Genomic DNA, 11,440 nt, shown 5'->3' with positions numbered 1-11,440 from the left:
TACGTCAGGTGATGCGAAGCCTTTAGCTGTGTGTTGAAGAACATTCTCACCCTCATTGTTAGTAGCCATTGGATCACAGTGATGATGAATGATCAAGTACTTCATGGCATCAAGCGAACCATTAGCAGTTGCTTTGTGAAGAACAGTATTTCCATACTCATCAGTATCCATTGGATCACAGTGACACTCATCAATGAGATATCGCATCACATCAACATGATTATGTCGTGCAGCCCAATGAAGACAATTCTGACCTCCTTTATCTCTTTCATTTGGGTCACAGTGATATTTAGTGATGAGTTCCTTTGTATCATCTAACCAGCCTTGCCCTGAAGACAAATGATGTAAACTGGAATGATCCCAGTTTCTTTTAATCTTATTTGGTTCCTTTACTAATGGTAGTAATCGAACAGCTTCTTCATGATCTCCTTCTCTAAAAGCAACCCAACACTTGTCCTCCAATGACATCTTGTGTGATCAGTTTATAGCTGGATTCATTGTTACCATATTAGGAATTGATTGTCCATACATTATACACATGCCATGATTATCATTAACTGAGAGAGAGAGAGGGAGGGAAAGAGCAAAAGTAATCTGACACATGTAGATACACACCTTCTTAGCATATAGTATTAATATTGGCCATAAATTTTCACTGTTAATGTTTAAAATTTTTAGCGTTTTAGATTCATTTTTCAAGAATTAGATATGTAATCAAGATTTTGCCTAAATTCTTTATAATTGACTTAAAACCTTATATATTCACATTATGAATAAACACGTAATGCCAGATATAAATGACACATACTGGTAGGATAACCAATAACTCGATAACAGCTTACAATGCATTCAATGCACACACAACTCCATAATCCATATTATATATTGTGCATGGTTACATATACAACTCAGTTCATTATTTTTAATGTTTTAGGTGTTGTTACTATATTTTATTTCGTGCTTAATATTCTTTGTTTTAATTAATAACCAAAATTTGTACAGTATGCATTGCAACTATGTATTTATATTTTTTCTTTTTATTGGTATTTTTATTTTTACACAGAGTTATTATGTGCTGTATCACGTCATTCAAAGAAAGAAATAGGAAGATGCTTCAAACTTATTCGTCAAGCAGCAAACCCAGCAATGAATACTGTATCAACTACTGACTTTATGGTTAGTGAATAGAAATAATTTTAATATTATTATTACAGTCAAGGGACATGTTGTATTCCGCCGATCTTGGTCTTCCATTACCAGTAGCTTCATTGCACAGAAAGCTGTTGAGCGTAATTTTGATCCAGGGTAGGTTTAAGAATACGGACAATATAACATAATTTAGTTAATGCAATAATTTTTATTAGTGGTAGCAACTTGCAAGGAATATTTTATAAGGACAAACACAAGTTGTTCTGTTCTTTGTCACCTTATATGTACCTCAAAACAATTAATTTTAATTTATAAAGTAAACTCAGCATGTATGTAGCATCAAATGTTTTATTATCAACAAATGTATTGTATTGTAGATTGAACAAATGTTGGGGACCAAGGAGTTGTATTGGTATGAGGTTTGCACTAATGGAGGCTAAAGCATGTTTAGTGAGTATATTGAGGAAGTATAGGTTTGAAAGATCACCTGATACTCAGGTTAGTATATCGAGTGAACTAAATTTGCATTCATGCTCTACTTTCAGGTAATAAATGAGCTTTCATGAAATCAAGAATTAATTTTTGATTTATTGTCATTTTTAATCTTATTAATTATTCACGAGATGTTATTGATGGGCGTTACTCAATTAAATTAATTAATAATTAACTCAAAGATGGCTGAAGGAACGTCTTCAATGAAATCTCGCTCTGGTGGCGGTAGTGTCTTTAATTTAAGGTGTAATGACCATCCCGACGCTCATCTTATAGAAGACTATCACGCCGGGGATATGGTCTGTCCTGAATGTGGCTTAGTCGTAGGAGACAGGTGAGTAAAGTAGTTTTATTATCATCAAGTTATGAGTCGTTAAATATCAAGAATACTCTTACTTGTGTACTTTGTACTCTTATAAGTTCAGAGATAGTACTATTGACTGTCAGTAGCTGGGCCCACACTAGCTCCATTAATAGTTTATGCTTTTCATATTGACACACTGTGAGCTTGTTACATTTAGTGTGTTTACTTGTTTGTTTAGAGCTAATGCTTCTTCCCATTAATGGCCTGCAAAGGGAAAGGAATGTGTACCCTTAAACTCATGATAATAGTGATAATAGTCCTGTGTACTTTTATATAGTAAACAGTGTCTTAACTGAGTAGTATGGTATTTGTTATTTTTAAAATTTTAATAATAGAGGAGCTATTAATTATTTCCATTCCTTTAGTAATAATTGTTTATCAAACAGTTGTGATTGTGTTATTATTATTATTGTACAGTATTGTGTATTCAGTAAAGTTATTGGTTGTAGATGTACAGCATCTTTACTGTGCTTAATGGTATATGTGTTGGTGTACCAACTACCAAACTACCAATGGGATCCAACAATGGACCTACATGTACATGTACATGTAGAGCTAGTTATGTTCATAATCATGTAAGAGCAATGGAGCTACATGTATGGGTTGGTATCCTGATGATTGTCATGTAGATATATCTCATGTAAATATATGTACATGTATATGTGAGTATAGCAGATTTAATCAGACTAATAAAGTAGTTGGATTACAGGAAACAAAGTCAACAGTAATATTGTATAGCTTGAAATTTTCGTGGAATGTAAATTTTGAAATTTAAACCACGAATTGCCCCACTAGGAGCAAACCACGAAAATATTGACCCACGAAAATTTCAAGCTATATAGTATTATCCAAATTGATTGCTTCCTTTTAAACGTTATCCTTAAATGAAGATCCATGACCTCTTTTCTCTTAAAGAATGAGCTCTACCATGCATGAGGTTTAAATTAGTACCGTATGGCTAATAATTTTGAAGAGGGAAATTTTGTCAATTTCAGAAAAAAGCCATTGACCAAACGATTATTTATGTGACACGTTCAATGGCACATGCCCAGTAATGCGCCAAATTACATCCCACTATTCATTTTAGCAATTTGTTTGAAGTTTACTCCTTCGAAATTGCTATCTATACTCTAATGGAATAACTGGTGATGTTGATACACCCACACACTATATTACAATGCACTGTGTCATAATTATTATTGTATTGTGTATTTCTGTATTGGAATACATGTACATGTAAATGTATTGGAATACATCTATTATACATGGGGTATTGTATTCATTGTAGTATTGCTGTGTGATTTGTTATGACTAATAAAATTATAAGACATACCTTTGGTAATGAGGAGTAAAGACGTAAACATCTTTTTGTTAATTTATCAGCTTGTATTGTTAATGTCACGTCATCATTATACTTGAACACTAGCAATAGCATCTGAAGTATTGCATTATTAATACCATATACCGTACTATAATACTCGCCCCAATTAACACATCTCTTGATAAATAATTATTACATATTTCAGGTGGTGCATTGCTTAGATAGGAACAATTAAGAAATGCTCCAGGAGGTGCTTGTTTAGAGAGGTGCTTAGCAAAGTACTCAGTACACCTGTAACCAATGGGACTTTCTAATTACAATGCACCTCTTAAAAAATAATTATCTTGGCCTGGAGGTGCACTCAATAGAAAGTTTTTATTGTGGAAGCCATGTAGAGGTGCAATAATTAGGAGGGTGTGTTAATTGGGGCGAGTATGGTACATGGGTTTTTGAAGGTTACAAATTTTACAGACGGATTCCTTCCTCATTTGCTTAAAATAAAATTTGCAAAAATCAATTTAATATGATGCCTACAACACATACTTGTTCTTATGCTGTGTAGAAAATTTGAGCTAATTCCGATCAAAATTGGATTTTATACTATTTTTAAAAGTTGCTCCAAAATCTGGCCAAAATCTTTGTACTATACATAGTACAGGGTCGCCAAAATTTGTTTAAAATTGATGGGAGAGAAATTTTTATTTTTATATTTTTTCGGATACATATACATGTTCTTGTGTTGTGTAGAACATTTGAGCTGATTTCTATCAAATTTGGATTTTTTATGAATTTTTAAAGGTGCTCCGAAATCAGGCCAAAGTCCCTGTACTATAGTACAGGATCATTGGCCAAAATTTTTAAAAATTGGCTAGGAGAGAAATTTTCGTTTTAATAATTTTTTCTGATACATATACATGTTTTTATGTTGTGTAGAAAATTTGAGCTGACTTCTATCAAATTTGGATTTTTAAAGAATTTTTAAAGGTGCTCCGAAATCGGGCCAAAGTCCCTGTACTATTATAGTACAGTGTCATTAGCCAAAATTTGTCAAAAATTGATAGGAGAGAAATTTCCATTTTTATAATTTTTTCTGATACATATACATGTTCTTATGTTGTGTAGAACATTTGAGCTGATTTCGGTAAAATTTGGATTTTTTATGAATTTTTTAAGTTCCTAAAAAAGTCGTGTACTACACTTCTACATGTATAATGCTTGTTATCACCTCACGAATTATGCTGTTTAGCTCACTTACCATGCTTTGTGGGAAACCTACACGTACATATATTTCCGATGCCTACATAATGTAAGTATACAATACATGTACTTTTTGTGTTGTGTTGAAATTTGAGCATTCCAATCAAAGTTGGATTTTTTTAGTAATTTTTTTTTAATTTTAAAATACATGTACATGTACTTAGTGTCAGCTCATGTAGTCTTGCTGTGCCAGCCCCTTCCTACTACAGCTCATGAAGCATGCTTTTTATTTCACTTAGTATTTTTTGTGAGAAACTCCTTTACATAAATACATGTATTTCTGTTACCTTACGTTGGTATTTTTTTAATTTCTTGCAGAGTTATTGATGTTGGATCAGAATGGAGGACATTCAGTAATGAGAGAAACGCAACAGATAGATCACGTGTTGGTGCTGCTGAAGTAAGAAGAGAGAGAGAGGAAGGGAGAGAGAGAGGGAGAGAGAGGGAGGAAGAGAGGGAGGGAGGAAGAGAGAGGGGGAAGGAAAACAGATTAGAGGAAAGTAGATAACTACATCTACTTGTGACTAGTTATGAGTTAAGGAAGAGTGGATTTTAAAAAATAACATCACGTGCACTTTATTTTGTGCCGCACTTTATTAATTATAATTATTATTAGTAGTATACTGTAATTCTATTATTATTATTTTATTATTAAATTATTAGAATCCATTGCTTGATGGTCATGAGTTGTCTTCCTTCATTGCTCCAGTGACTGGTCGACCTGGTACTAATGATTCTGGGAAGTCATTCCCTAAATTCTCAAAGAGTGGAGTGAGTTTACACCTTTTACACACTCTCTATACTTTATCAAGTATATTGGTGACTTTACAACCACTTGTCATTAAGCATAATGCAGAACAAAATGAATTTGTAGCTTTTACATCTACACATGTACTGTACGTGTACATGTTGTTGCTTCTTCAGGAAACAGCTGCTGATTTCCAATTAATGCCCGCCATTTTTTTAAATTTGAATATTCATGCTGACACTTTTGTTGCTATTTAGTAATACCTTACAGCATTCCTTTGTCTTGTAGTTAAATTTAAAGCTATACGACATTTTGTATTGCAATTTTGGGTGAATTTGCAAATTTTAATATCACTTCAAGCTACAGTGTATTAGTTTCTTTGCTTGTGTTCTTTAGGTATCAGCAGGTGACAAGTCTTTAATGACTGCCTTTAAGGAAATAGCCAATATGGCCGATCGTCTTAATCTTCCTAGAAGCATTGTTGTAAGTTTAAAGCTACTATCAGTGTATTTGTGTGTGTGTGTGCTCTAACTATTTTCTAAATTAAAACTTGTCCTCTATATACATTGTTGTTCTTTGATATTAATACGAATTAACGATCTTGGTAGAAATATTATTAACATGTACGTACATGTATATGTTGTGCGAGGATTATTAATTCGATGTGTCACTTAATGTGCCTTATGTACATACATACTTGTACATGTTACACACACACACACACTCAGAAATTTCAATGACAAAATAAAGATATTGAAATGTTACTAACTTACATATACATGTAGCTGTGCATAGTAAGAAAATGGCTTATTGGTATGATATTTGTGTGTCAAACCAGAAAAGTATAACAACTATTGTGAATCAATAGACTGACTATTATAGTATTTCTTTCATAGGACAGAGGTAATGCATTGTTTAAGCAAGTTAATGATGAGAAGACTCTGAAGGGAAGAGCTAATGATGCAGTTGCTGCTGCTTGTCTTTACATTGCGTGTCGTCAAGAAGACGTACCAAGATCTTTTAAAGGTAATTTATATAGTATAGCAGGGTTTTTAGGAAAGCAATTTCACAAATTTTGTGAATTTTTTGAGATTCACAAAATTAAATTCCTTGAAAAACAGTTTAATACGGTATAAGATGGCAGAGTATTGGAAATTTGTGAAAATTAATTTCGTGAACCTCCGGATACAGGTCACTTGCAAAAATTATTATCCTCGAAAAAACTGCTATACAGTATACAAAATAATTTTACTATACCATAATGATTGTATAGCTGTTATTTTTATTTGCCTGGATATTAAATAAATATTAACTTATCTAAAGTGGCTGTTAAATTTTGGCAATTTCATAAGTGTCAGACACTAGTGGCTTTAATTATAGGACAGAATTTATAAATGCATGCCTTTAATAGGTTCACAAAAAATTTTTTGATGAAATTTTACACACTGCATTAAAGACAAACTTCACGAAGACTGCCTTTGAAAAATAAATTCACAAGTACCAACTATACTTTTAAAGAACTGATTTTGCCCTGATGTACAATTGCAAGCTATAATGTTTAGCAATCAAATCAATAATAATTATTAATAATTTGACAATGATGGACAAGTGTATGCAGTGTTAGTGAATAATAATAAACACAACAATTTAATGTACATGTATCAAAGCAGAAGAAACAACGTATCTACATGTACATGTATTTACGTAAAATCTTCTCCCAGTGCCATTTACATGTAACAACAGTTAGATATTAATTTTGGTAAGTGTTTAAATTAAACAGTTCACAAATAATGTCACTGTATGTGTTTCACATCATCTCTTCAAGATTCTTTATTTCCTGACCATTACACCAATTAATCATAACAGCTTTCTTTAGTTTGATGGCACCACATCTCTTCCAAGTATCATACAATATTAGTGAAGGATCATCTCCACTGTACTTTACTATCAATTGAAGGTAAGGTGGTTTAGATGGTGACAGTGAATTAAAAATTATGTCAAGGAGCGACTGACTTATGTTGCACTCAATAGAAACAGTCATATCATTTGCTGACACAATACTGAGCAATGATCTTAAACTATCAGTGTTAGTGCAAATATCAGTATCAATAGTGATCTCATCTACTTTGATTGACTTCACTTTAGAAAATAAACAGAGTGCATCACTGCTCCTAATCTTCAATGATTTCAATACAATGTACCGAGGAAGTGACTTGAGAATAAGAGAGGGATCATTCCATGCATAAATATCAAGTGATTTTGATTGTTGTTCAGTGTTGATAGCTAGAGGTACTTTTAATATAAGATCATTAGAATCCCAATAAGGATTCATATTCATATCTAATCTAAATGTCACAGGATAAGGAGAGAGAAAGAATGCAGACAGTAAGGAATGGACAGCATTTATAGTTGTAAATGTGAAGACAGAGTCATCGGATTCAGATAAGTAGCCTTCTTTAACATTCAATTGCTGGAAACATGGTCGATACATAAGTTCTGATAAACTTTCAATGAAGTCATCATAAGCTTCAGACCAAATTGAGACCACTTCTAAATTTGTATGACATTTTACAACTTCTTGAAACTTTTCAGCATACTTACTATTTAGGTGACCCACATCTAATATCTTCAGGTCACATTGGTGTTGAAGGTATTTCAGTAATAAAGGTCCATATTGACATACATGTACAAATGTGCATGATTTGATGCGACACTTATTCTCTATGAATATAATTTCACACAATTCCTTTGCATAATCATCAAGTATATTGATTGCTTCAACAGATGCTAGTAACTTAACTGCAATATCACGATTAACTGATATCAAGTCATAGCAGTGATTGTATGTTCTATCAGTAACTATCTTGAGAGGAATATGTAAGTCAATCATTGTGACAGCTAAGTCCAAGAAACGATTACGCGAATCCAAACAACTAAATTGTGTAAACACTTTACTTCGGAGCTTTCTTGTAGTTACTTGATTGAAGTGTTGCCACCAAACAACATTATGAAAGATTGCTATCTTGTAATCAATATAGACTGATTCCTTAACATGTGTAAAGTATATGGATAATTCTTTATTAGCTTCATAGAATAAAGGCCTATCATAGTGGTCACATGTTGTGCTACGGCGGCGGCTACGCAAGACTAATGCAAGCATGTAACTGAAGTATAAATCTTTCCATGAGAACAAAGAACTGTACTCATCCAGTGACCAACAATGCTTAGAGGTCCTCTCCTTGTAGAGTGTCTCCCATATCTCATCTATTAATATATCAGCAGTAACTGATGTACCTTCCAACTTATGTACATCTACTGCTGGTAGAAGGAGGAGGAGTTTGATACGAATAGAACGAGGTAGTAATGCTAGTCCAGGAATAGGTTTATCATCATCATCAAACAAGTTACCTATTAAATACAGGAGACACTGGATCAGAAGAGGAACTGGGAGAGAATCCATCAATAGACTATTACTATAGACTAGTGGTTGAATGAGACTTTACAGCTTCTAATCACTTTGTAGATTTGCTGGAAACTTATTTGGGAAGAAGATAAATCTAGTGAATGCAGTTGGTAGATTAAAACTTGCTGGTAGCCTGGTAGTCTGGTATACTTAGACCCAATGAGTAATGACTCTGGATGGCCAGACTTTGATGTCTATTGCACAATAATTGCTAGACCAATGACTGGGGCAGGCATGCTACTTGTAGTAGCATGCCTGCCACTGTCATTGGTTTAGCACTTATTGTGCAATAGGCATCTACAATCACATTATCACACAGCACAGCTACAGATTGAATTATTGCTCAATTTGCCTAATGTCATGGTGTTTAAATGTGCTCACTAACTAAATGCTATCCCAAGATAAAGAAATTAGCATATGATATTCTGCAGTCAACAAAAAGTGTTATCATTGGTAATAATTATTATGATTGGCAAGTTCTTATGTTATCAGGGTTTTCAAGTGGATTTTAGCATAGTGCTCAAGTAGCTTCTTGTTAGTGAGTTGCTGTACAAGGTATTTCAACAAAAATTGCAAGGAGGGAATTCTCCATTTTTATACTTCTTTCTGATAAATGTACATGTCCTTATGTTGTGTATCAACTTTGAGTTAATTCTGATTAAATTTGGATTTTTTTATGAATTTTTAAAGTTGCTCAAAAATTGCAAAGGCCAAATTTTGGCAAAAATGGCTATGAGAGAATTTTTCATTTTTACAATTGTTTCTGATGCATATACATGTCTTTATGTTGTGTATCAACTTTGAGCTGATTCCGATCAAATTTAGATTTTTATGAATTTTTAAAGTTGCTCAAAAATTGCACCAATTTTGGTCAAAGGCCAAATTTTTTCAAAAATGGCTAGGAGAGAATTTTTCATTTTTACAATTGCTTCTGATGCATATACATGTCCTTATGTTGTGTATCAACTTTGAGCCGATTCTGATCAAATTTAGATTTTTTATGAATTTTTAAAGTTGCTCAAAAATTGTGCCAATGACCAAAGGTTATAGCCTTTGGTTAAAGGCCAAATTTTTTCAAAAATGGCTAGGAGAGAATTTTTCATTTTTACAATTGTTTCTGATGCATATACATGTCCTTATGTTGTGTATCAACTTTGAGCCGATTCCGATCCAATTTAGATTTTTTATGAATTTTTAAAGTTGGTAGAAAAATTTTATCAGAATTGGCTAAGATAATACATGTATATCAAATTTGAGCTCATTTCAATCAAATTTAGATTGTTAAAGTTGCTCTATATGCTGTTAGGCTAATTGTCAGCTCATAAAGCATGCTTTAGCTCACTTAGCATGCTTTGTAGGAAACCCTGATTATGTGGTAGGGCAATTTGTGGTATTTAAGAAGATGACATTATGATGATTTTGTGGGTTTTAAACTGTTAATCTTGTTGTATGCCCTAAAACCATGACAATAACGTGCTTTAAAATACCTTAAATTTTTGTGTTTAAAATTTTATATTTTCAAAGACAACTGCTCAAATTTTGTGGTGACTTACTTTAGTTTTTTGTAACTTCAGTAATGTAATTTTTGAAATTTAATGTAACCAAAAGTCATACATTACATATTGTAACTATTTCTTGTCTTTTTATTGGTTTTTTTATTTCCACACAGAAATATGTGCTGTATCACGTCATTCAAAGAAAGAAATAGGAAGATGCTTCAAACTTATTCGTCAAGCAGCAAACCCAGCAATGAATACTGTATCAACTACTGACTTTATGGTTAGTGAATAGAAATAATTCTAATTCATTTTATTATCATTATTATTACAGTCAAGGTATTGCACTAATCTTGGTCTGCCATTACCAGTCCAGAAAGCAGCTAGCTTTATTGCACAGAAAGCTGTTGAGCTTGATCTTGCTCCAGGGTAGGTTTAAAGTTTAAGTCATAGTGGAAATGTCATGATTATTATCTTTACTGATTACTTCACCAGCATTGATTACATTACTTCTGTGTTAATATGGAGTGTGAATACATTACTTCATGTATTTATTTAATTTTAGACGAGTTTATCTGTCTGTTGCTGCTGCCTCTATATACATGGCATCCCAAGCATCTGACATCAAGAAGACACAGAAAGGTTAGTTATTGTCTACATTTATTTTATATCTTATAATGCATTCACCTTCTGAGTTAAGTTGACATATTCTGTGTAGCACGTAATTGGCAAATGCATGAAAATGAATCTATGAAATTCATGCATGACTCCAGCACAATAAACTGGAAAAAATTGGCAAATAAAGTTATTTTCGTAAATTTGTGAATGGCCATAGCCAAATTAAATTCTATTTTAATATTTGTAGAGGTTGGTGATGTTGTTGGTGTTGCTGATAGTACAATACGTCAATCGTACAGGCTCCTGTATCCTTCCCGTCATAAACTCTTTCCGACTGATTTCAGCTTTGACACTCCTTTGGATGAGCTTCCCAAGCACTGACCCAGTCGCAATCTCTGTTATACTGTTGTATATAAAATGAATTACTATTTAACCAATTAAATTTTGTTTGAATTTTCATTTTTCATGTTGATCAATGTAAAAAAAACACTCAAAATGGTAAAAACGTAGGAGGAGTTGCTAGAGCTGGGGA

General features: G+C 32.8%; 1 protein-coding gene and 1 long non-coding RNA gene across 2 annotated transcripts; both read left to right on the top strand.

Moving 5' to 3' along the window:
• The first annotated feature begins 1,362 nt into the window (after nucleotides 1–1,362).
• LOC109582408 (uncharacterized) lies at nucleotides 1,363–1,648 on the top strand. The gene is made up of 2 exons (XR_002185083.1): nucleotides 1,363–1,465; nucleotides 1,527–1,648. It is a non-coding gene; the product is annotated as an uncharacterized LOC109582408 (long non-coding RNA).
• A 137-nt stretch (nucleotides 1,649–1,785) lies between these two features.
• On the top strand, nucleotides 1,786–11,404 carry LOC100632833 (transcription initiation factor IIB-like). The gene is made up of 9 exons (XM_003386880.3): nucleotides 1,786–1,975; nucleotides 4,902–4,983; nucleotides 5,247–5,354; nucleotides 5,728–5,814; nucleotides 6,228–6,357; nucleotides 10,464–10,573; nucleotides 10,625–10,719; nucleotides 10,856–10,932; nucleotides 11,156–11,404. The coding sequence occupies exons 1-9, from the start codon at nucleotides 1,824–1,826 to the stop codon at nucleotides 11,287–11,289; spliced, it is 975 nt and encodes a 324-aa protein (XP_003386928.1). The 5' UTR covers nucleotides 1,786–1,823; the 3' UTR covers nucleotides 11,290–11,404.
• The last annotated feature ends 36 nt before the right edge of the window (nucleotides 11,405–11,440 follow it).

This window comes from Amphimedon queenslandica, unplaced genomic scaffold, assembly GCF_000090795.2.
Source record: "Amphimedon queenslandica unplaced genomic scaffold, v1.1 AMPQUscaffold_13385, whole genome shotgun sequence".
Classification (NCBI taxonomy): Eukaryota; Metazoa; Porifera; class Demospongiae; order Haplosclerida; family Niphatidae; genus Amphimedon; species Amphimedon queenslandica.
The sequence above is the reverse complement of the archived record's forward strand: the minus strand, read 5'-3'. Positions and strand labels throughout refer to the sequence as shown.